This window comes from Girardinichthys multiradiatus, chromosome 4, assembly GCF_021462225.1.
Source record: "Girardinichthys multiradiatus isolate DD_20200921_A chromosome 4, DD_fGirMul_XY1, whole genome shotgun sequence".
Taxonomy (NCBI): domain Eukaryota; kingdom Metazoa; phylum Chordata; class Actinopteri; order Cyprinodontiformes; family Goodeidae; genus Girardinichthys; species Girardinichthys multiradiatus.
In genome coordinates, this window is record NC_061797.1 from 26860777 (window position 1) to 26887450 (window position 26674).

Genomic DNA, 26674 nt, shown 5'->3' on the forward strand with positions numbered 1-26674 from the left:
TCCGTTCTGTTACCATAACAGGAGAAAGAGGTAAAAACTCACATACTCTTTTGGAAGCTGCTGTCTCAGTGCTGCCTGTTGCTGCTGACGAAAAGGAAAGGGCCTGTCCTGCAAAAGGGAGGACACTACATGTAAAATTTACACATGTACATAAAGTCTCAAACTTCTGCTCAACAGCCCCCCCCCCCCTCTCTCACCTTCTCAGGACATTTGCTGTGCAGATGCTCAGATATTTCGTCGCTCTTGATCCTGTGAAGGATGCACTGAATATCTCCACTGTGTGAGCGGACAACTGGGACGCTGCTGTCACCTTGAACTGTGTAAAGCTCCTTCAGACAAAGATACGAATGAGATGGATCTACATGAGGGAGACGATCTGCGCTGTGAGAATACCAACCTGCTGCATGTCCTGCATCTCACTCTGCAAAGAGCGCTGGTTTGGAGGATTTAAACTGTGAATACTCTGAGGGGGGACACAGTGTCTGTCAAACCTGTCAGAATTCAGCACAGTCACCACTCCTTAAGTATTTATGCTGTTCATAAACAAATTAGCAAGCTCCTATAAATCATCTGCTTAGGGCAATAAATGTGACGATGTGTTTTAAAAAGATCATGTGAAGCAGCTAAATCCGAGCTTCATCCACAGTGATACAGTCAGGTTTCTTTTTTGTAACATCACTTTTACTGAAGACCACTCGGACTGGTTTCTCTGCAATTTAAATATTACTGTTTCTTTTAGGCCTTTTTACTGTCAAACCTTCAGTATAGAATTTCCTCATTCTATTGTTTGCTTGATAACAAATTTTAGACTCATCTATTTGTTTTCTAAAAAGTGCAAATCTTCCTTAAACTTGATAAAGTTGATACAAAATTGTAACCGCTGAAACATTCATCAGTTATACAAAAACTGGAGCTTATTCAAGATCACAACACAGCAAAAAACTGTGAGACAATCACAACTAATATTTAATTGTTTTATTTGTTGTTTTTTTTAAACGAATGAATCCTGCATATGCCAATTTTAAGAGATATCCTGCTCCAACTCATCACTTCAAGCCAGGTCATGCTTTTCATAAGAAACAATTTTACATAAATTTAAATCTATAATTTATTTTGACTGTGTTTGCTTGCCCTTTTACAAAATATCAGATGCATAAGAATTGTTATGGTGAGCGGATGTGTTTGGAAAACTAAAAATGTAGGAGGTAAAATGCCAGAAGTTAGGAGTAATTCAAGCACTGGTCCGCACAGCTGAAACACAAGGACAGAAAACTGAAGCTCAAACACAAACAGAGGTCTGCAGAGCAGTTGGATCTGGTGAGCTGGCAGCAGGACACAGAAAGCAGACAGGCTAATAAAGCAGAGGAGCAGCGACACTGCTGCCTTCACACTTTATTAAGTGCTAATGAAAACAGGAAGACGAATGAAGCAAAACTAAAGATAGTACACAGTTACAGTGATTACAACAACAACTAAGGCAAATATTTAAAATATACAGTACAATAAGCAAAAGACACAAAAAGCCAAGATGAATCTTACAAACAAGAGAAAAATAATATTAATCCAAAAAAAATTAAAAGACAGGATCTTAACTAAAATAAAATAAATCGTCCTCCAGGGATGAAAGCAGACAGAGAAAAAGGAGACCTAAAGAAACTTTTGATTTATTGTAGAATCCAGTTCTTCTACAGTCAGAAACTCTTAGGATCTGCTTCTGTCTTTTTCTTTTTTTTTTTTTTACATTTAACAGTTTACTCACGTAGCAGTAAAGTACCTTTCAACTTTGGGCTCATTTGGTTAATAAGAGAGTTATTAGTAATTACCAGCTGTGCTTTGAAAGAAGGACACTTACCATAGTGATCTTTCTTACCTCAGGAGTTGCTGATGTGAATGTTCATGTAATCTCCTCAGCTCTGACTGCAGACTCTGAAACACCAGAACACAGTAAATATGCTACACATAATACTCACAGCTAAAACCGTGTTTCCCTAACAGGTCTGATTTTGTCCTTTCTTACTTTGTTTTGATCAACATACCTCCACCATTTTGTGATTTTCCACATGAAAGTTCTTAATCTTGTCCATAAGGATGTTTTTCTAAACAGCCACATTTAAACATAGCATAAAAAGCACAAAATAAAACTCTGAACTTCGTTAAATTTGAACAACAGTCAGACCTTTGTTATTTCTTTGTCTTTCAGCATCATCAGGGTCAGGATTTCTTCATGTTCAGCCTGTAAATATACACATGAAGTTATTTAAAACTCTAACCACTGAGAAAAAACACACAGATCTGAACTCACCCTTAACTCAGTGTTAACCCTCTTCAATTTGTTGACAGTCTCTTCCGCGCATACCATTTCAATGGTAAGTTTTTCATTCTGTGTAAACAAAAATCAGCATTTTTATTCATTTGAACACACAAAAACTTATAGTTAAAGCTTATATTACCTTGTCTTCAAGCACTCTAATGTGAACCCTCAAGCGTTCAGTCGCATTGGTCTGAAAATGTTTTTTTTTGCATAAAAATTATGCCCAGATACAATAAATGTAAGTTAGACTGCTCTGTGTTGGATGTACCAGTTGGGTGAAGCTTCTCTGGTTAAGACTGGCTGTTTCCTGAACCTCTTTTAGTGTCTGACGAGTTTCTTCCAGCTCTTCTGTCACAGATCGAGCTTTCAAGGATGATCTCTGAGCACTGCACACACAGAAAACAAACAAACGCAAATAAAATGACAGGTTAACAAAGCAGTTAGCACATTGCAAACAACTTCTTTTCATATCCAAACTGGCAAAATATCAAAAATATAATGGTATCTCTTCTTCGGTTATATGTAATTATAAAAACATTTTTATATTTATTAATTTGTAGTACTAACAATGCACAACTCCATTCTGATGTAGATTAATATCAGCCTTAAATTAATTATAAAATAGATGTGTTTGATTAGGATTTGTCTGTCACAAGAAATAGAAACAGGAATGTTTCTGGATTTGAATAGAACCTGTCTCGTTTTTTTATACATAAGTGTCTTGACATTACTTTTTTTTATTATCATTACTGAATGAGAATAAATAAGAAAATAAATGTGACTGAACTCAACTGAAATTGTTATTTCTGGGTACCCCGACTTCCTCCAGCAGCCCACAAACATGACTGTTAGATTATTTGGTTATTGTAAATTGCCAATAGTTGCTGGTTCTGTGTTGCCTTGTGATGGACTAGCGACCTGTCCAGGGTCAACCCTGCCTCTCGCCTGATGACTGCTGAAGACATTCATCAGTTCACCTGTAACCCTGCATTAATATGAAGGTACAGATGATGGATAGATGGACATAAATAAATAGCCAAGTGAAGCTCATGCTCCAGTAAAGATAAATTACCCTCCTCCATCTTGAAGACCTCTGCTCTGCATCACACTCTGCTGCTTATAAAAGTGGAGTCGATGTAATTTTTCAAAGGCTTCCTTGTACAACACATGAATCCATGAACAGGCCTTCCATTTGTTATTATTTGAGTCTTTCATATTTATTCTGCGAATGCCCTCCTTGTGTTTTGAGTGATTGTTGGTTCCATCTATATGCCATGTTATTGCAATCTCTTCCTGCCTATTTTTGGTGATCCTATCATGTTCTGTGACTTCTTCCTTTCCTTATTTGTTTATGTTGCAGCCTTCTCTGATTCTATCTCTTCTCAGCCAATGTACAAAAAAAAAAAAAAACGTGTGCCTTTTTCAGTGCTGCTTCTCTTGCTTTACTCCCCTTTTACTGTTCCTCTGAACTCTTGTTCAGTTTGGTTCCACAGTTGTAGTTTTAATTAATTAAATTAATATTTTGGATATGGAGACTTAAAAATGAATAAATAATATCTAAAGTCAAAGACCAAAGAACATTAATAAATGTAATTTTTTTAATGAGAACAAAACAAAATTCTGTAATACCTGGACAAATCATGTAAGTCTTAAATTTGAAGTGACGTCTGATTACACGTTCTCCAAGTGCTGTATAATTCTGTGACTATTTGAAACAGTTCAACTTTATATTTATTAATTTTAATAAATTTGGATTAATTTCTTGGTAGTTAATGCTTACATATGCTTTTATTAAAAAAAAATGTATAGCTCTGTAAAGCCAGCTTCTTACCCTGATTATTACCTGCAACTTCTAGCACCTCCAGTTGAAACCAGATATTTACATACAGTGTGTGAAAAGACAGTGAATCTTTCATTAAATTCTACTTTTTTTTTCCTGTTTTTTAAATTTAAAATAACCAGAATTATTTCTATTTGGTAAATGACAAAAAAATTTACGTTTCCTTAATATTTGGTAGAATTCCCTTTTAAACAGCATTACTTGGGTCAAATTGTTTGGGTATCCTCCACAGGTTTCTCACAGTTTGCTACAATGTTTGCTCATTCTTCCGGCCAGAACTGGTGTCAGAACACACCTTTTTAGCTCTGCACACAAGTTTTTTATAGGATACAGATCGGGGCTTTGCGGTGGCCAATCCAGAACATTGGGTTTGTTGTCCTTAACCCCATTTGTAACTGACTTGGTGTTATGCTTAAGGTCATTGTCCACCTAGGAGACCCATTTATGCCAACTGAGATGTTGCTGCAATATTTCCTTATAATGTTTTGTCCTCATGATATCATCTGTTTTGTGAAGTGCACCAGTCCATTCTGCAGCAAAACACCCCCACATCATGATGCTGCCACACCATTATTTCACAATGGGGATGGTGTTCTAATGCTAGCAAGCATCCCCCTTACTCTCCCTTACACATACAATGATCATTTTGGATGACTTCTTTTGATTTTTCCATGATGTCACACAAAGAAACAGTGGGTTTGAAGTGTGCCTTAAAATACCCCCACAGGTTTGCCTCCAAGTACCTTCAATGTTGTAACATTAACCTGAGTCATTGTAATCTTAGTGTAAGCTTTTGAATTTGGAAAAAGTCTGAAGAAATCCCCTAAAGCTTAATTTTGGCATTAAGAATATAGAAATAATTTTGTTAAAACTTTACTCTGGTTTAAAGTTACACAGTGAAGAACCTGGCTATTTGTATTTTTACACTGTCTATGTAGATTTCTGGCTTCAACTAATGTGAGATACTTTCTTGATGCATGTTTCACTTTGTCTTTGTTCTGCTCTCCTTACTGATCAGAATGTGCATTCTTTTTGCAGATAACATCATATTTTGTTTTTCTCATAATTAACTTAAAGGAAAAAGATTTAAAATATGGTTATATAAGAATAATTTATATTTTTCCTCACCTGAGCAGCTTGGTCTGCAGCTCTGTGATCTCCAGACTGAGCTGCAGGTTTTCATCCTCACACTGAGCCAGCATCTTCAACAGGCTGCTGTTCTGCTCGCTCAGCTGGTGACGAGCTCGCTTCAGATCAGCCACTGTACCAGACAGGTCCTCTCTTTCACTAAAGTCATACAAAAATAATATTGCTAAAATATCACGAAAGACTGAAGACATGAGATAAACACATATAGTGACAGCAAGAGGGAAAATACTAACCATGGACAATGGAGGCCCTCTGGGGGAGCTGCGTTGATTTCAGAAAATGGCAAATCCCATCTTATTAGGTACACCAAATTAGGGATTTTCCATTTGATTAAAATATTAAAATTCATCAAATCTTACCATTTACAGGCCCCTCAGTGTGGTCTGGCCAAGACAAACAAATGATATCTGAGCTGAAGAATAAAATAATTATATTTGGTATGAAGCCTTAAAAAATATACATGAAAGCTGCTTTTATAGGTTCCTCACCTGTCTTGACTGTACTGGGCAATCCACAACCTCATAGTGGATTGGAAAGTCTCCCTGCTCACACGTGGGTCCTGAAGGTCTGGATCCAGGAGCTGTCGTAGGGAAGCCAGTCTGTCCTCCTCTGCACTGTGAGCTGTGAGGGTTTGCAGATACTGCATGATACAGGAAGCCAACACTTCTCCTGAGGGTGAGATGAAAGCAAGAAAATTATTGGTGAAGGTCACAGGCAGTTACATCCTTATATCAGCAGGTTTTGGTGAAAACCCATGCAGCCAGTTTACCTGTGTTGCTGGTATCACATGTGTTAAACATGATGTCAAGGAGCTCATGTTCAGAAAATCCCTTTGTGTCTTTACTGTGCCGAAGCACGTCCCATGTCCCACAGCTGTGTGACCCTGGAACTTAAAACAATGAAACATAAGAGTGCTTCTGCATACAGAAAGAAGCTGGTGTAGTGCAGCACTCACCATCATGGCTGACTGACATTCTGCTTTTTTCTCCTCTCCCTCTGTTGAGGGATTTCCATGCACCTTTTAAATGTAATACTTAATTAATAAAATGTATTTTTTTAAAACGTCTATAAATTATATCCTTTATTTTTAAAAGATTGAAATGGACATTGTGGTGTATGGTTATCAACAGTAATTAAGGCATCTCTAGTTTATATATATATATATAAAATATTTATTTAAAAAAAATAATCCACAAATAACTAAACTAAATCCATTACATGCATTTTTTTGCCCTATAGATGAGAAGCTTTATTCAAACGATAGATATAGATATTATAGATCCAGATATAGATGTTATAAATCTAGAGAACAGTTTTACAAATATAAAGTTTAATTCTTACTTTTCAGTCCAAAATGTTCTTCTGCAAAAAACATCTATAAAAAATAAAAAAATATTATGAACTAAATTATATTCAGAATCTTCTTTCTTATCGATTTAATGTTTATCTGATCCACTGCGATGCTACATAATCTTCAACGTGCTTTATCCCCCTGCTTCACGTCAAAAACAGATGACATCCTGGCTCCTCCTCTTGGAAAAAAGGCAGAAATTTGTGAAAAGACGCGACAAGTGGATTTTTTCTTTAAATTCACCATTTCAAAAAGATGCAGTCAAATTTCCATTTTATCTTATATTTACAGACTAAATGCGGCCCTTAAACAATCAACATCTTTTGGACCTTCCTTTAACAATCAGACGGTGTATTACCCGGGTGGAGAGGGGCCGGGGAGGAATTTTTGTTTCAAAGAAAGAAAAGAGGAAAAACAGAAAGGGCTGGCCAGGGCGATATAAACGTTTTATTAACCGATTAATAGATACCACTGCTGCACACTGGCATGGTTTAACCAAAGCGTTAAATTCATGATATCCGTGCATATTTTAGGCATGAATTTATGAGGCTAAAAAGCATGTTTAATCGGCTGGTTTTTGCCATGGAAACATGAATTCACACTATTACGTGGTTTAAAAATCCTAAGGATTATCAGGATTTTGATTTTGGTGATTATTAGTGGCCCCCGTGTAATCACCATTCACAAAACGGTGTGCGGCGGATAATGAGCTACTTGAACTGTTTTTTTCAAACTCCGCCTGCATGACGTACCGCTTGCCTCGCCGGTGGATAAATGATACAGAGTCTGAGTTCTCCATTTAAAATAATTCAATTCAATTCAAAAATATTTTATTAATCCCAAAGGGAAATTAAATGTTGTTGTAGCTCATTATGAGGGTTTCCTCAAAGAGCCGTTGTAGATAAATAAACAAAGTTTCAAGCTGAGAGTTCGATTAACACCAATAAAAACATACTATTTTATTCATAATAGCACAAAATGCCACTTTTAATAGAGTGTTATCTGTGTTTAGTTATTATTATTATTATTGTGTAAGGGAAGGAACTGGGGATTTTGGTTCGCTGTAAATCCAGCCGGACATAATTTCGGTGACACCATCCGTTAAGTAGCCACTAGCAAACAACGGAGTGGATGTTTTGCACTCGTTTTTAACAAACAAAACTAACTTATAAGGAATTTGCCGTCTGCATTCAAAATGTCTCGGGGTTCCATTGAGATCCCTTTACGGGACACAGATGAGGTACATTTTGTTTTTAATGTAATTTTTTGTTGCAGATGTTTCTAAGTGTACCTTGCTGTGGTGTTAGCAGTTGATGCTAACTAAAGCTATCTTGAACCGAACGCTCGTTTGACCGTCGACTTTAAATAATGTGGCGTCTTTACTTTACATTTTAATATTTGCAGCTGAAATTTAAACAATTTAAAGGTCATGCAGAACTAATACTACAAAAGAGTAGCAATATATATATATATATATATATATATATATATAAAATTAACCTCTATTTTGTTTTTCACAACCTTTGTCTCAGTTATTGTGATGTCACCTGTCTGCATTAGTTCTAAAAAAAAAAAACTTTAAATGAAACTTTCTTCGTCTGTTATATTATGTATTATGTTTAAATCGACAGCTTCTGAGATTAGTCCGTTAATATACTCGAAATCCTTGTGGATGTAACGTAAACTGACGTAAACGAAAACAACATGCATTTGGTCATTAAATCCACAAGTTTTCTATTTATATAATTAACGATAGATTTAATTTTCTGTATTTATTTTTGCGATGGAAACATTGTAAAATTTCAAATTTTGTGAAACAAGATAGACATAATTAAAATGGGATTTACTATGCTGATGTAAACATACAACTTCATGTTAGTTTGCATTGTCACATTAACAGTGTAAATACAATCAAATAAATGTGCCAGTATGGTATTCTCCTGGTAGGAGAACTATTAGTTAAAAATATCACAGTGTTTACAGAAAAAAACCCTCAAATGTAAAAGCAAAAAAGATTCCTGCTGCTAAATAATACATGAATAGGTGTCATAATGTTATGCATAATGTTTTACTTCTTATTTAGAATTTCATGCTGAGAGTTTAGCAAAAACAGAAAATAAACACCTGCTAAATGCTATGCCATTATCACCTGTGTATTTGGTAGACTATTATACCTTTTTGCTAATATTATGTAGGGCTGCACAATAATTCCAAATGTATCTTTATTGTAATATAACTGTACGCAATACGCATACTGTTTGCTTACTATTTAAGTATCGTGCATTACAGCTCTCTATTCCTGGCTTATATTTGGGGGACACTTGTTACTTAAGGCGTCATGAAAAGTTTCGTAAGGTGAAGAGGTGGCCAGGCGGTCAAGTCAGTAAGGTGCCTGTGGCATGCTTTTCCCACAAATGCAGAAGCTGAAAGAAAACATCTTAATATTGAAGGAATTGGACAGTAATTGACATGATATTAGGATTAAAAATATGATAAAAGACAATTGTGACCCAAAATAAGCATATCGTCTTCCGCTTCATCCGGGACCAGGTTCCGGGGGCAGCAGACTCAGTGGAGACACCCAGACGTCCCTCTCCCCAGACACCTCCTCCATCTCCTCCAGGGGGAACCCAAGACGTTCCCAGACCGGCAGAGAGACATAGTCCCTCCAGCATCTCCTGGGCTCCTCACCCTATCTCTAAAGGAGTGCTTAGCCACCCTACGGAGGAAGCTCATTTCAGCCGCTTGTATCTAGAATCTTGTTCTTTTGGTCATGACCCAAAGTTCATGGCCATAGGTGAGGGCAGGAACGTAGACCGACCAGTAAATCGAGAGCTTCGCTTTTCGGCTCAGCTCTCTCTTCACCACAACGGACCGGCACAGTGCCCCCATTACTGCGGCAGCTGCACCGATCCATCTGTCGATCTCCCGCTCCATTCTCCCCTCACTCGTAAACAAGACCCCGAGATACTTAAACTCCTCCACTTGAGGCAGGAACTCCCCTCCAACCTGAAGAGGACAAGCCACACTTTTCTGGTCGAGAACCATGGCCTCGGACTTGGAGGAGCAACACTTGCTTGTTGCAAAAGTACATCTAGGTATCGGCAGTTGTTAATAATTAAAAACCAAAAATGAATATTTTTATTAATAATAATCAGAAATTATTATTATTAAAATAAGATAAATTACACAGGCATACAATATTTTTAATATGTCTCTAAAGATTCTATTATAAAGTTTAAAAATGACCCACCAGATAGTGTCTTCAGATCTTCAGTCATCCACTGTGTCTGCTTCTGCAGCTCCATACTTCGCCTCCGGTTGTTGTTTCACTCAGTGCCGTATTTATTGTAACCCTGGATTAACACTGTAGCCCCCAGGCTGTGAAATGCCTTGACCTTGTCTCTTCGTGTGGCTGACTGTTGACTCCTTTAAAAATCAGCTTAACACACTTTTATTTAGACAAGCTTTTAATTAAATGTTCTACTTCTTGTTTTTAGCTGTTCTTACTGTTTTTGTATTATATTAAGCCTATATTCGTATTTATTTTATTTGCACTCTGTAAATCACTTTGTGATTTTTAGCTGTGATAGGTGCTATATAAATAAAGTTTACTTACTTATTTACTGTATCTGCTCCATCTGCAGGTGGCGCAATAAAAGCCAGTGAAAAATGCGATAACTGTTAAACTGCATCTTTTTTCGTTTTATGCATCCAGATATTTTCATGTCTTTTGTTCTACAATGGGTGTATTCAGTGAGTGCAGCGAAGCTATATTTGTTGCATAATTTGGTGCATTTAATGTTTAATTGCTCGGTTTATAATAATTTACTTAACCTAGTAACTGATCTAATTGATCGAATGTAAATGACTGCTAATAAATACATGTGTATACATATATAAATATATGTGTGTATTTATTAATATAGCAAGATCTAGTCTGTCTTTAGTGAATTATTTGGAGAATCCGGATATTGTGCTCGTTCTGTTTCCTGGTGGTGCGGTATGATTGATGCAGATTGACTCCAGCCGCACTCTGGTTGAATTAGATGTCCGTCCGCACGCCGCAATACTTGTGCTCTGCCATCTGATGACAGCTGACTTTCTTCTCCTGACTCTGCTTCATCTCTCTGTGATAGTGACTGAAATATATCTAAAGAAATGTCAGATTCTCTGCTGCAGTTTACCTGCAGGGGTTCCCCTGTGACGTCATAAAAGAGCGCAACAAAATGAGATATGAGCTATTATAGCGAGCCAAAAGAAAAAACTGTTTCAGGAGTAATTGTTTTTAGTTTCTACACCATTCCTGTCCATTTTTTCATGGCTGGAAATATTTCAAACTGCCAAAATAGCAAACAAGTCAGACAAATCACTTTAATGAATCCTAGTTGATTCTAAATGTTATAATCATAATCAGTATACAGATCCTCGTCACCCATCTTTAAAGCCAAACTCGATCTTCGGTATCATAACTAACAAACTGTGTTGTGCAGGTTATCGAGCTCGACTTCGACCAGCTGCCAGAGGGAGACGAGGTTATCAGCATCTTGAAGCAGGAACATACACAGCTGCACATTTGGATTGCTTTAGCGGTGAGTCACTTCTACCATACAGACATGCAATCAAATAATTATTTTAGCATTATTAATTGACTAAAATAAGACGTTGATGTGAAGCAGCATGATGTCATTTTCTGTTTTGTTTTTTAGTTGGAGTATTACAAACAAGGCAAAACAGAGGATTTTGTCAAGCTTTTAGAGGCAGCGCGTATTGATGGAAACCTGGATTACAGAGACCATGAGAAGGACCAGATGACCTGCTTGGACACGTTAGCAGCTTACTATGTCCAGCAGGCTCGTAAAGAGAAAAACAAAGATGCCAAGAAGGAGCTCATCACGCAGGCCACGCTGCTGTACACCATGGCGGATAAGATCATCATGTATGATCAGGTAGGAGTGATTTATCGCAGAGCTGCCGCAGCACTATTATATTTGTGTGTTTTGAAGGTAATATAACATGTTGTCATTTCAATCAGAACCATTTGTTGGGTCGAGCCTGTTTCTGCCTGCTGGAAGGAGACAAGATGGACCAGGCTGATGCTCAGTTCCACTTTGTGCTCAATCAGTCCACCAATAACATCCCCGCTTTGCTTGGTAAACTGAATGAAAATGCAAAAGTTGCTGTCGACTACTGTAGTTAATGAATAAAACATATTAACATAAGTGTTGTTGACCAGGTAAGGCCTGCATCTCGTTCAATAAGAAGGACTACAAAGGAGCGCTGGCGTACTACAAAAAGGCTTTACGAACAAACCCTGGCTGCCCAGGTAAACAGGTTACATTATCATTTCTCTCACAGTAACAATCAGTCTGGATTTATGTTTCTTAATTGGTTTATGAGTAAAATGGTTGAGGCAAAGCTGTGTTCGTACTAAAATAGGAGCCTTTTTCTTTTAATACCCTGAAAGCTCAATTGTTCTCAGTGTGAACTGATTGTAAACATAACCGCTGGTAATGTTCTTAAAGACTCATTCATACTTTTTCTGATCACATGTGTGGATTAAAACTATATCTTAGGAAATGTTTTGTAGCATCTGTAAATAACATAGAAATATATCAACAGGGCTGTCCCGAAACACTGTATAGGTCTTTTTAGCAGACTGTGAACTATCTATTAAACTTCAAGAGCTGATCAAAATGTCTATAAAGTCCTAAAATAAATTCATATTTTAAGTAACATTATCTAAGACTGAAAAAGGACAGATCTACCCTGTAATTTTGGTTAATTTATTCTGTGGAAAAAAATGTTTAGAAATAATGGTGTTTTTTGTTTGATCAGAAACTCTAATTAGTGACTTCATTTCCTGTTTTCCTGCAGTGTAAATATGTAAATTTAGGCACACTCTTAAAAATGGGAAAGACAAGGGAACATCTGTTTGGAAATGGCTAGAGGATAACCGCTTTTCCCCTAAACTTCAGCAGTCAGGGCAACTATGAAAAAGTTTACAAGTAGATTGTAACAAACAAGGCTGGACCAAAGGTTTTTCTCGCCACCATGCACAGTGAGGAGGTGTTAGAAAAATCCCCAAAATAAAATATGAATTTAGTTCAGGGCCATTTGCCTATCTTTACTATGAGTTACAATGTTTGTGAAATGTATTGTTAAACTTTAATCAGTCCTATTAAATACATTTTTTAACTTTTGAATTATTTTGAAAACCAAAGAAAAAAGGACGATAGTTGGATGTTCCAGCCTCAAGGTCTGTCCTGATTCTGGGCTTTGGGAGTCCAACACAGCAGCAGACCTCACTAAATGTCATTACTAAACAAAAGCCCAATCCTGATTAATGTCCAAGATTATGTTTAACTGATCTCTGCTTCCATGCTTACATTCAAATAACAGTTCATTGTGAATGAAAAGATGTCTCCAAATATTGAACTTCCTCCTTCAGATCAACTTTCTACCTGCTGCAAGTGATTCAGACAGATCATGTTGTAAATGTTTTCTAAACGTTGACTCTTTTCTCTCTGTTTAGCTGAAGTAAGACTGGGGATGGGTCACTGCTTTGTCAAGCTAAATAAACTGGAGAAGGCCCGTTTGGCGTTCGGCCGAGCCCTGGAGCTAAACTCTAAGTGTGTGGGAGCCCTGGTTGGTTTGGCAGTTTTAGAGCTCAACAACAAAGATTCAGAATCTATTAAGAACGGAGTGCAACTGCTGTCGCGGGCCTACACCATCGACCCCAGCAACCCCATGGTGCTCAACCACCTCGCCAACCACTTCTTTTTCAAAAAGGTATTTATTTTCTTGGCTTTTCCTGAGTGATAACACAAACTTAAATCTGCATCATTTAGCTGATCGTTGTGTTTCTATGTCTCTTCAGGACTACAGTAAAGTCCAACATCTTGCCCTGCATGCTTTCCACAACACAGAGGTTGAGGCCATGCAGGCTGAGAGCTGCTATCAATTAGCACGTTCATTTCACGTGCAGGTAAGGCTGTCATCTTCACCTTCTTGCAGATTTTAGTTGATCAGAGTTAACTGTGGTTAAATATGTATCTTTGTTTTTTCTTTTCATTAGGAGGACTACGACCAGGCGTTTCAGTATTACTACCAGGCCACTCAGTTCGCCTCTTCCACCTTTGTGCTGCCCTTCTTTGGTTTAGGACAGATGTATGTGTATCGTAGGGACAAGGAAAATGCTGCACAGTGCTTCGAAAAGGTTTTAAAGACTTACCCAAACAACTACGAAACGATGAAAATCCTGGGATCTCTCTACGCAACATCCGACGATCAGGAAAAGAGAGACATCGCAAAAGTAGGTTTTCAGCGCATCCCAGTTTTTCCTCTTCTTATGGTAAAAACTAATTGTGCCAGTTATTTGAAATGGTTTGTTTTTGTTTCCCAGGGCCACTTGAAGAAGGTGACAGAGCAGTACCCAGATGATGTGGAGGCGTGGATTGAGCTGGCTCAGATCTTGGAGCAGACCGACATCCAGGGCGCGTTGTCGGCTTACGGCACGGCCACTCGCATCCTCCAGGAGAAGGTGCAGGCCGACGTTCCCCCTGAAATCCTTAACAACCTTGGGGCCCTACACTTCAGACTGGGCAACCTTGGGGAGGCAAAGGTAGAAAATCGCTCATGCTACATTAACTTTACAAAAGATGGATTTATATCAGATTTGTCTTTCCAACCAGGTGTCCAGAACTCTTATTTTTCTGTTTCCCCCCTCCCGACAGAAATATTTTCTTGCATCCCTGGACCGAGCGAAAGCTGAGGGAGAGCATGACGAGCATTACTACAATGCTATTTCCGTTACCACGTCCTACAACCTGGCCCGTTTGTACGAGGCCATGTGTGAATTTCACGAAGCCGAGAAACTCTATAAAAACATCCTCAGAGAGCATCCTAACTACGTGGACTGTAAGAATGTAACATCATTTAATAAATATAATGCAACATACGACAATGGCAGGGGTCTTTCAAACAACATTTTGTTCATTTATCATCCTGCAGGTTATTTGCGTCTTGGAGCGATGGCTCGTGACAAAGGAAACTTCTACGAAGCGTCTGATTGGTTTAAAGAAGCCCTGCAGATTAATCAGGTACAACCTGCTGGTTTGTGGCTGTTGAATCCTATGACCCTGGCATGATCTGATAAAGTTTCTTGTTTGGTGCAGGATCACCCAGACGCCTGGTCGCTCATCGGAAATCTTCACATAGCCAAACAGGAGTGGGGTCCGGGTCAGAAGAAGTTTGAGCGTATCCTGAAGCAGCCGTCCACTCAGAACGACACGTACTCCATGCTGGCTCTGGGTAACGTGTGGCTGCAGACTCTGCACCAGCCCACCAGAGACAGGGAAAAGGTAGCAACAGAGTTTCTATATTTACTCAAGAAATGAAGGAATAATAAAGTGCAGAGGTGTTGCAAAGTTTTATCTTTTAACTGGGAGGTTTTATTGTTCTTATTACACATGCTTTAATTCAGAAAATGGTCCAAAAAAGTCATATATAGTTGGAAAAAATAATATTTATATTTAGGATGCACCAATTAATTGGCCGATTTTCCCCTGGCTAGCTGTGACTGGTGATCTGCAGGTCAAATACTAACGCATCAACCCACAGCATGCGCTTTGATGCATTCTTTTGAGGATGAAGGTTAGTGACATGCTTTGATGCATGAATGGGGATAATCTTGTATTTCTCTACTTTTATGTTGAACTTGAAACTACTGCTTCTATTACCAAACCAGCACCGTTTTTTTTCGGTTTAAGTCTTGTAGTTCTTTTAACGAAAAAGAAGCAGAATTTGGTCAAAAATTGTAATCAACAGATTGGACCTCAAAGAAATACCTTGGCACTGGCCCAGAAAAACATAATCGATGCTGCGCTATTACCCTTTTATTATGTGCTTTCAAGACATGACTGTTTTCTTTAACTGTTACAATTTACCCTGAGATTGAAGTCTCCTGCTTCTAATTGTGTCTTAACAGGGAAGTTATAATGTGTCTCGGGCTATGTTCCATCCATTCATCCATTGTCTTCTGCTTATACGGGGTCGGGTTGCGGGGGCAGCAGCATAAGCAGAGACACCCAGACTTCCTCTTCCCAGCCACTAGGGCCAGCTCGTCCGGGAGAATCCCAAGGCGTTCCCAGGCCAGCTGATTAACATAGTCCGTCCAGCGTGTCCTGGGTTTTCCTCTGGGCCTCCTCCCGGTGGCAAGTGCTCAGAACACCTCACCAGGGAGGCGTCCAGGAGGCATCCTAACCAGATGCCCGAGCCACCTCAACTGGCTCCTCTTGATGTGGAGAAGCAGCGGCTCTACTCTGAGTCCCTCCCAGATGACCGAGCTTCTCATCGTATCTCTAAGGGACAGCCCAGACCCCCTACGGAGGAAGCTCATTTCGGCCGCTTGTATCTGTGATCTCGTTCTTTCGGTCATAACCCAAAGCTCATGACCATAGATGAGGGTAGGAACGTAGATCGACCAGTAAATCGAGAGCTTCGCTTTCTGACTCAGCTCTCTCTTCACCACAACAGACTGATACAGCGCCCGCATCACTGCTGACGCAGCACCGATCCGTCTATCGATCTCCCGCTCCATTTTTCCCTCATTTGTGAACAAGACCCCAAGATAGTTGAACTCCTCCACTTGAGGCAGGACCTTCCCCCCGACTCGGAGAAGACACTCTACCCTTTTCCAGCTCAAGACCGTGGCCTGATTCTTATCCTTTCACACTCTGCTACAAACTGCTCCAGTGAGCCTAGAAATTCTATCCATAAAAGTTATGAACAGAATCGGTGACAAAGGTCAACCTTGGATGGAGTCCAACCTTCACCGGAAACGAGTCCGACTTACTGCCGGCAATGTGGACCAAGCTCTGACACTGGTCATACAGGAACCTAACAGCCCGTATCAAAGGGCCTGGTACCCCATTCCCAGAGTACCCCCCACAGGACACAGTTGAACGCCTTCTCCAAGTCCACAAAGCATATGTAGACTGGTTGGACGAACACCCATGCACCCTCCAGGACCCTGCTGAGGGTGTAGAGCTGGTCCATTTTTCCAAGGCCAGGACAAAAACCACACTGGTCTTCCTGAGTCCGAGGTTCGACTATCCGACGGACCCTCCTCCCCAGAACCCCCGAATAGACCATACCAGGATCAATATGCTGCCATTGCTTTATGAAAACATCACTGCTTATTGTTCTGATGATGTTTAATTTGAGTTCTATCCATTAATAAAGTCTAAAGTTAGAAGCAAACTTCATTTGAAGCATTCAAAGTCTTGTATAATCAGTGTATTGTTTTTTGTCTTTACAGGAAAAGAGACATCAGGATCGGGCCTTGGCAATATACAAACAAGTCCTGCGAAATGATGCCAAAAACCTCTACGCTGCTAACGGGATCGGTAATGACAACCTTATGTTTGTGTGTTCTTTAGTTAACACTTTTATCCCGCATGTCTAAACATAAAACTGTCTCTCCAGGGGCCGTGCTCGCTCATAAAGGTTACTTCCGAGAGGCGCGTGACGTGTTTGCTCAGGTGAGAGAGGCCACAGCAGAAATCAGTGACGTCTGGCTGAATCTGGCTCACATCTACGTGGAGCAGAAGCAGTACATCAGTGCCGTGCAGATGGTAGGAGGCTGATGAACTCTCACAGTTTTGTTGCTTCTTTATACAAGCAAAGTTGAGTTTATCCTCCTTCCTGCTTTACAGTATGAAAACTGCTTGAAGAAATTTTACAAATATCAGAACACGGAAGTGCTGCTTTATCTTGCGAGAGCTCTCTTCAAATGTGGGAAACTCCAGGACTGCAAGCAGATGCTGCTGAAGGTAACAACAAAGATAAAATGCATTTTCTTAAACCCCAAAGCATCAGAAAATAATAAGTTATGTTTCTGATGTGTGCCCCAACAGGCTCGGCATGTGGCGCCCAGTGACACGGTGCTGATGTTCAACGTGGCTCTGGTGCTTCAAAGACTCGCCACTCTTGTGCTGAAAGATGAGAAGAGCAACTTAAAGGCTGTGCTCAGTGCTGTGAAAGAGCTTGAACTGGCTCACAGGTACTTTCATGTTTTTGTTTCTCTCCCTTTGAGGTTGTTCCTCAAGGGTTCATTTCACTAATTATTGAGTTTCATCTTCATACGACCCTCCTCCTCCTCGTACAGATCTTTCAGCTACCTCAGCAAAGCTGGAGACAAGATGAGGTTTGACCTCGCTCTTGCTGCGTCTGAAGCTAGGTAAGACTGACTGTGTGAACCTGTTCTGACCTGGGGTCAGCATGAATTCTGGGTGACCCGATCTGTTATTTGCTCAGTTAGGTATATTTAGTAAAACATATTGCCTTTGAAAATCATTAAGTGAATTTAGTAAAATCACTTTTTAATATTTCATATAGGACCTGCATGCATCTTTAAGAAATCCTAAATGTAACCTGCTAGACATGCAGAAACCCTGAATACACACGTTTTAATAAAACATTCATTTCTGTAACCCTGATGATTTTCTTCCTAATAACCTTCCCTTACATTTATCTGAAAGCTTAAATTGAACCGCTTCGGTACCAACCAACGTCAGCAGATAGGAATAATGAGCCTTCTTATTACATGCAGGGTTCTTGTTCTGAGCTGTTAATTCGTGTGTGTGTGTGTTGCAATGTAACTGGGGATACTGGTGTGTTGTGGGAATCCAGGCAGTGCTCTGACCTGCTCAGTCAGGCTCAGTACCATGTGGCCAGAGCCAGAAAGCAGGATGAAGAGGAGAAGGAGCTTCGCGCCAAACAGGAACAAGAGAGGGACCTGCTGCGCCAGCAGATGTTAAAAGAACAGGTATCAGTGGAGTTAATATCTAAAAATCTCACATTGGACTAACGCCTGTGGGTTACGTTTATTGATGAGCTTGTTTCCTCTAAACATTTAGGAAGAACGGCAAAAAAGAGAAGCAGATGAGCAGAAGAAGCTCCTGGAGCAGAGAGCTTTATTTGTGGAGAAGACCAAGAACTTGCTCACGTTTGTGGAAGGACCCAAAGAATCGACCAAAGAAAAGAAGAAGGGTGGAGGAGGCGGCGGAAGCCGTGTAAGTGTTTCGCACCACAGGACTCCCAACGAAACATTTGAATCTGTTGGGTTGGGGTTTTATGAACTTGTTCTTTAATCTCTGAAGCGTAAGAAAGGAGGCGATGTGGATGACTTTGTAAATGACGATTCTGATGAGGACCTTCCAGTTAAAAAGAAGAAGAGGAGAAAGAGCAGCGGCAGCGAACAGGAAGATGGCGAGGAAGGAGAGAAGAAGAAAAAGAGGAGGAGGAGGTGGGTCTGCTACATGTAGTCATATTTTTTTACTGAGGCTGAAGATAGTTGTAATAAAATTTTCCTTGTCTTCCAGACCTGCAAAAGGAGGAGACGACAGCGATGATGAGGAAGGGTCATCTAGACCCAAAAAGCAGCGTAAACCCAAAGAAGGACGCAGGAAGATTGAGAAGGTCTTTTTTTTTGTCTTTTATTGTGATTATAAATCTTTTAAGACTGAAACGGTGTTGTTTCTGCTCTAGTTGCAAGAATTTTACAGGGTTTCTATACGGTCTGGAATCTGATTCCAGGATTTCCCAGGTCAGGATAGAAATATGGAAAAAATATTTCCAGACTTTTGTCTATATTTATTTTAAATGTGTCTATTCACCCTTTTTTCTTTTTCTTCTTTAATGGAATTCCTTCTTTTCTGTCTTGCTTTCCTTCCTTAAGGAAAGTCTGCCTATTGTAGAAGCCATGAATTTATAGTAAATTTTATTTACTATTTTGAATTAAACATAAAAGATTGCCAACTCTGGAAAATGAGGGAATATTGACAAACCCATAACCCTGATGTTAAGATCTTTGTCATTTTAGCAACTGCCGGAGCGCATGCCACCATCTCTTAAAGGGAAGATCAAGTCCAAGGCTATCATCTCCTCTTCTGAATCCTCATCAGATGAGGACGGACTGAAAATAGCAGAAGACAGGTAAGTGACTAAAGCAGTGAAAGCAATACGAAGACGAGTAAATTAAATGTTTATGAATTCATATCTCGATCCAACAGAAACCGAGACAGCGGCTCAGGATCTGAAGACGAAGGCGGTCACAGGAAGCGCATAGCGTCCGACAGTGGCTCAGACGGTGGGAGGAATCGTTCTGGCAGTGAGGCAGGCAGCCCTCGACGCTCTGTTGGGTCAGACGACGAATCTGGCAGCGACCGTCCTGTAAAGAAGAGGAGGGTGCAGCGACAGTCTGACTCTGAACAGTCGGACAACGAGAGCAAGAGGAGCCAGTCGGGATCGGACGATGAGTCGCGAGCCGCTTCCCCCGCTGCTGCATCAGACAGAGGATCTGAGCCTGGGTCAGACAACGAAGGCTTCCCACAGCACTCTGATAACGGTTCAGAACAGGAGGGGTCCAATAACGATGATAGTGATTAGGTCTTTCGGACATATTCAGTGCTGAAGAAACTTTTTGTTAAACCTGGATTCAGTTTGTGTTAGCTCATATTTGCCTTCAATGCATTATTGCTGGAAGCTTTTTTTTTTTTTAAGATGTTTTGTTGAAATAGATTAGTATGGACCGCACCAACAGCTGTAAAAATTGAGAGAAGTGACACTTTAACCTGAAAATGCTCCAATGAAATTGAGCAAGTCAAAAACCTGATTCATAGAAGAGTCACTTTTCTTAAAGTACAGGTAGGAAATTGGCCAAATTTTGACCCAGTAGGTCAAAGATTGTAAATAAAACCTGCAAAATATTACAATGGAATAAATCTTGAAACTACATGCTTCTCTTCATGTTCTGAGGGTTTCCACAACTGTGATTGTAAAGTGAAAAATTAAAGAGGCAGAATTCAACAGTCCAACTTTATTCAAGGTTGATCTGTAGTTGTACACTAAACTATCGCTTATTACATTTAAAGGCACAAGTGTACACATACAGTACATTCCTTATAATTTCATGATAAAAAAACCCTTTAAAAATATTGCAAACAGATGTAAAAGTTTCACAAGTGGTTAACAGCTGCAGCATAGTTAACTCTGTTCTAGCTGTACAAATGTCGAATCAGGACATTCAAGTATAGTCAGACACTTTAGAGGTATATCTATACGAACTGATAAATTAAAAAAGGCCACACCGATTCATTCTAGAAAAGAAAACTGTCCATACATTTAAAAAGATCTTGATTTATTCAGCTAAATGAGATAGGGTGCAAGTAAGCTTGACCATAACTTTATTCCAGATTTCCTTTCATAAAATTTAAGCTAAATAAGGCCCATACTCATCCAACTGAAGCAAATCAAAAACAAATCAAGGAGAATACATTTCACTATTGCAACAACTCATGATGTTAAGCAAAGTGCATGTAAAACAATTATAAATGCAGAGACAAATCTTGGTCTTGCTCTCTAAACAGTTTAAGGAAGTCACACTTGTAATTCTGACAAAGCGGGTCAAATACTTTCCTTAAAAATGTCTACTGAGCCCAAGATGACTGAAATGCACAAAAAATTGCTGCAGGCCAGCAAATACGACAAAAACTCTGTTGTACATACAGTAAGGAGATGAAGCCAGTTCGGTTTGGCAAAACGTTTTGTGAATCGAGTTGTAACAACTGCAACTAGAGGAAAGCGAAAGGACCAGAAGAAAAAAAAAAATACAGAACTCATTGCATTGTGATAACACATGGCTTTGGCCTTTTTTTTCTCAGTAATCTTCATCCTCTGACTCTTCCTCTTCAGCCGTCTCCAGCCAGGTCAGCCATTGGTTCACCTGCATCAAGAGGGAAAATGGTGGGAATCGGTTAAATTACAAAAAACAAAAAAGCTTTTTCTAAATGGGTTCATTAGCAGTTGCAAAGTTCTGGTTTAAATTACCTGAAATAATGCTTTCCCCTTTCCAGGATACTCCTCTGTGACATCTTCTTTCCATGAGAGGAAGGCTTCTTCTTCAACTATTTCCATGTCATAAAGGTTCACAAAGTAGCGCAGCAACATGCCTGAAGCAGAACAACCAAGGGTTACAGAACAAGCCTCCATTCAACAGTATTAAAAATCACTTGAAAGAAAAATGAACATACCTTTAGGGAAACTCTTGGTGTTACAGTGGACCTGCAGGGCATACAGTGCACTGACTTGCAGGTTGATGTGATCATGGAGGAACTTCTGCAGGACTGGCTTGAATGACAGCAGCAGTTGCTTCTCCTCATCCAGCTGCTCCTTGCTAGGTGCTGCAAGCTGCTCCTCGTCGTCGTCTGGGTTGATCTCATAAGCAACGTACTGCAGAAGGCTGGAGAAAAAGGGAAAACCCATCAAATTAAGCATTTCTGTGATTTAACAAAAAGGTATAAAAAAAAAAAAGGCTTTGTACTTTGTAGTACCTAGTCACAAGGATGTTGACAAAGCCCTTATCAGTGTGCAGTTTGGGTGAGATGTTGTCCTTGATCCACTTATAGATGGACTGTGGTGAAGGATCCACTTTGATCTGCTTCAGCAGCTCCTTCTCCAGTTTCATCAGTGGGAACAAGAAGCTGAGACCCTTGCCCTCCAGAATCTCCAGCATCCTGTCCTTGTTCTGATCAATTTCTGCTCACACAAACAAATACTTTTGTCAGCTGAAAACCACTTCAACTGTACATGTAAACAAAAGGAGATAAGTGTTGAAGATTGCATACCAGGGAGCATCTTCTGCATGTTGAGCTTGCTCTGCTGGAACAGGTCAGCAAGCCAGTCGCGGTCCTTCAGTTTGACCATCTGCTGCAGGCAGAGCAGGAAAAGAGGGAAATGTGCGCCATTCTCTAGCTGATGAGCCAAGTCGTCAATGCCGACCAGCTCGGCAAGTATAGCTCGAGCAGCAAACTGTGCCAGGTAAGATTTCACCAGAGGGATTTCTTCCTCAATCTTGGGGCACTGGTCCAGAATACGCAGGAAGGCCTACGAAGAGATACAAAGGAAGTCTGTGTCAACCATTTAATATTCATCTGACCTATGCAGCACTTTGTTTATTAGGGGACACCCACAGGCAGCAGGCTTTCACGGCTGATGAGGCCCTCTGTAGAGAGAGCATGGATCAGTTTGCTTGCATTTTCCCTATCTTCATCGGACCGCTCGAGTGAGAACAAAATCATCTTGTTCAGCATCTCAGATAAAAAGTACTTGGGAGCCTTCGCCTCCTTTGCAGCGCGGACAGCTTCGTCGATGTTTTTGCCATTCAGATAGTCAGTCATCAGTGTATCCTAAAACAAAACAAAGACTTGAGTTTTTGAATGGCGTAATATTTTAAAGGAAGTGAAGCCTAAACCATGAGGAACTTACAATCATTTTGTGCAACTCTTCTTTAGTCGGTGGAGCCTTTTTGTTGGACTTCGCTGGCTTTTCCTGGATTGGAGGAGGGTTATTTTTGAGGCCAAGCTGTTGAGGACAAAGACAACAAAAATTAACATCTGCAGCTTGTAGCACTTAAAGCACCGTGGGCTTTTTATAAAGAACAAGGGGAAGTTACCTGTCCTATTGGAGAACCTGCCTGAGGCATCAGAGTCATCTGGGGCTGCAGCTTTGCGAATTGGTTTTTATTCACGATGAAGGACTGAGCGGGCCTCAGACTGATCTGCAAGACAAATGCACCAAGTTGTTATGATTTTAAACCTAACCCCAGTTGAAAATGCTAGATTTTCTAGCCAATGCAAGAGTCAATACCTCATCAGCATTGAGCTTTCCTTTCTTGCTGAACCTTGGAGCCACATCCTTTGACTGTACCTGTGCCGAGTGATTTGGTTTATGGCTGAAAACCGGTGAATTCTGCCCCTTTAGAGAGAGAGAGAGAAAAAAAACATGCTTAAAAAAAAGTTCATAATTGCTGTTCACTATGAATGGTAATTAATAAAAGCTACAAGTTTTACCTGGTTTGGCTTTATGAATGGTTTGATTCCCGGTTCAAACTGAGTCTGGTGTGAAGCATTGCCGTTTCCCATATGGCCATTGAATAATGGACTCGCACGATGACGACATATGGTGGGGGAGTAATGGTCTTGAATTACTCCTGGACCAGTTCCAATGCCAATCCCTGTTCAAAACAAGACAACAAATTGTGTTCAGATATTTTTATGACTTCAGGAGGTAATAAGACTTTCTAACAGTGTACAAATGGCCAACATACCTGGTAGTTGTCCAAACATGTCAGCCAGCCCACCAAGAGGTTCCCTCTCAGATCTCCTTGTTTGAAGGAAGACGTTGTGGTCTGGGAAGAAGTCATTCCTCATCACATCAGCGGAGAGTGGAATGAACACACCCAAATCCTATAAAGCACAAACTTTAGTTAGTTTGTGAAAAATCCTGAAGTTGGTGAGCGAATTACTAAGCCAATGTGTCGCTAGCAAACAGCCCATGTTAACCAACCTTTACTGCATCCTGGCGAACTTGGTTGATGGTCTTTGGCCCGTTGTCAACATAAGCTTTGCGAGGAATCCAGTTATTGTCTCGCAGCTCCACCATGTTCTGCAACAGGAAGCGAATCCTCGACGGCAATTCATTGTTGTTCATTAAGGATTGCATGCGTCCAAAGTACTGATCAATCAGGGACTGGGGGGAGAGAAATTAAAATGTTACAATACAACTTTTAAAAACAAAGAAATCAACATGCTTGTTGAACTTGTTTGAGATAACCCACCTTGGCCTTTTCATGATCAATTTTGGGTCCCACGGTTTTCATTATTTGACAGAGGCATTCCAAATCTTCACCCATATCCTTAAGTTGGACTCTCTTCTTCTTCTCCAAAAGCTAAAAAACATAAGTCATCCATCTGATTCAAGAATAAAAAGGGAAACATTGCATCATATAAAAACTGTTAAAACTTACTGTTTTGATGCACTTGTGAAGAATGGATTCGTGGATAAGATTGAGTTTGCCAAGTTCTCCGATGAATTTGATGTTACCCAGCATCTTGATCTTTGCAATAGCACGCTGCTCCTCCTCCTCAGAGGTGAGTGGGTCGTCATGTTTGTCAAAAACTACAGACAAAGAATTTTTTTTATACATGGGAAAATGGGTTTCATAATATACATGTATAAAACCAAGATTTACTCACCATCAACATTCCTGGCACGATTTTCAAATTCATCTTGGAGTTTAGAGATCAGAAGCCTTCTAAAGGTCTATAAAAAAGAAAAATAAAAATACATATGGGAACTCCAACACACCTTACAGTATACCAGTGTAAATCATGTTTTAAAAGAAAAACCTACAGTATTAAGCTTTTGATTTCCTTGACTTTCTGTTGATGGGCCCTCAAAGTTGGGTGCATCCTCTGCCAGACGAAGACATAGTTGTGCATAAAGCTGGCTGTACTTGGGCTCTTCAAGGGCCTTGTCAACAATCTTAAAATAAATATAGAAACATAATACATATCAGTGGTTAAGCATGTCTTAGAGAATACATCAATACAATAAACAAGAATATTTACCAACAAGACAACTCCTTTTAGGACAGGTTTTGAATCCAAGCCCACATTGAGGAGCTCCAGGCACAGTTTGTCAAACTTTTCAGGGGTCAACTTATTAAGTATGCTGGGGAACAAAACACACACACGTATACATATATAAATAAAAAAATAAAATAAAACACCCAACATGAAGACATGCTTATAATTTCAAAGCTGTTATAATTTGATGGGTCCAGATGTCAACTTACCCTCTTACTTTCCTGAAGATTGCATCATCTTGCCCTTTCTCACTGGAGGAATTGGCATCTCGTCTAGTGCTTCGTGAAGGAATCCATCTCTGAACGCCAGGACCTGGGGTTTTCCCCAGGAACTCGCTGTTATAGAACAAACATGGTCAGCATCACAATATAAAAACAGAAAAATAAATCTTTAAGCATTTTACTTTGACTCAGAGAGTGAGCCTGGTTACATCTACATGTCAGATGTTTAAGATTTACATATCTTGCAATGATATAAACTAACCCTCCTTTAGTATAAACCAGTGCAAATGTTTAGATACCACTTTCAAATGTTATGGTTGCTAAGTAAATAGAAAAGTCACCTGTTGCAGACAGTCTTGGGATAGTGCTGAGCGGCACCCCCACCTCCTCCCCCTACACTGTAAAAAAAAAAAAAAGAATTCAACATCACAGAAAGGTGGGCTTAACATGCTTTTTAGGTCGAGGAACAGAGAATCAGGACAAGTCAGTGTGATTTAATGTTAATGCCCAGTACCTGAAACGAGAAGGTCCCCCTGGTGCGACGACACTCTCCACTTTGGCGGCTTGGCAAAGAATTTTTGTAAAGAATCAAACAAAGTATGGGGCAGGAAAAACGACCTGGAGGCAGACACAAAGTAGCCGGTTAGCAAAGAGCTAAAAATAAACAGTCACCGATAGATTCACATTATTTGTTACACGTCGGAACAGATCATCTACTTTTTTTTTTTTTTTTTACGAACAATTTGAACCAATTTTACCAGAGACGTTGAGCACGTGAACGTCAACACGTGTGTGAGGCTGCAGGACAGCTAGCATGCTAACTTAGCACGAAACTGGAACAAAACAAGATGATGGCGTAATGTCATCCTATTCCTTCTAGTTATAAACATCACGTCATCGTTTAGCAAACGTTAAATCCCGACCCTTCGGAAATACTTCCGAAAACCACGTTACTTGATGCGTGTATACCAGTTCACTTCAGCCATATCGCGAAAAGCAGGAAAGGCTTTCGGCAACTTCGACAGAAAACTCAGCAGTATAACTGGAGCCAATGTTATCAAATCTACCTTGAACTCGTTACAGACGTGCTTCGAAATTTAAGTCTAAAAATTAGCTGCTTGACCCTCCTATGTTCTATAACCTAATATGATTTAGATATGCTTTGTTAAAGAGATGAGTTTTAGCTCTTTAAAATAATGCCAGTTCTTTTCACAAAAACGCATTGAAGATCATGCCAACATACTTACAATAAGCGTTAACCACTTATTTTCCAATTGTATACTTCATTTCTCGGCTGCCTCACATTTTAAA

The 26674-nt window shown here is 39.8% G+C and overlaps 2 protein-coding genes across 2 annotated transcripts; one reads left to right on the plus strand and one right to left on the minus strand.

Annotated features, from left to right (window-relative positions):
- Positions 1-7734: 7734 nt before the first annotated feature.
- Positions 7735-20451, plus strand: ctr9 (CTR9 homolog, Paf1/RNA polymerase II complex component). Its single transcript, XM_047363035.1, has 23 exons — positions 7735-7891; positions 11145-11243; positions 11361-11600; positions 11687-11804; positions 11888-11977; positions 13187-13443; positions 13532-13639; positions 13730-13966; positions 14057-14275; positions 14388-14571; positions 14665-14753; positions 14829-15014; positions 16973-17060; positions 17140-17288; positions 17370-17486; positions 17571-17716; positions 17822-17893; positions 18346-18481; positions 18573-18728; positions 18816-18961; positions 19038-19134; positions 19538-19650; positions 19728-20451. Exons 1-23 carry the CDS (start codon positions 7847-7849, stop codon positions 20101-20103), a joined length of 3468 nt encoding a protein of 1155 aa, XP_047218991.1. The 5' UTR covers positions 7735-7846; the 3' UTR covers positions 20104-20451.
- Positions 20452-20518: 67 nt separating this feature from the next.
- On the minus strand, positions 20519-26349 carry eif4g2a (eukaryotic translation initiation factor 4, gamma 2a). Its single transcript, XM_047362495.1, has 20 exons — positions 26318-26349; positions 25705-25761; positions 25352-25477; positions 25125-25227; positions 24907-25038; positions 24750-24816; positions 24521-24672; positions 24332-24442; positions 24061-24243; positions 23822-23960; positions 23565-23728; positions 23362-23469; positions 23168-23272; positions 22981-23076; positions 22686-22901; positions 22341-22599; positions 22047-22251; positions 21747-21955; positions 21544-21665; positions 20519-21439 (listed from the first exon to the last, which is right to left on the minus strand). The coding sequence occupies exons 1-20, from the start codon at positions 26347-26349 to the stop codon at positions 21374-21376; spliced, it is 2652 nt and encodes an 883-aa protein (XP_047218451.1). The 3' UTR covers positions 20519-21373.
- Between the last annotated feature and the right edge of the window lie 325 nt (positions 26350-26674).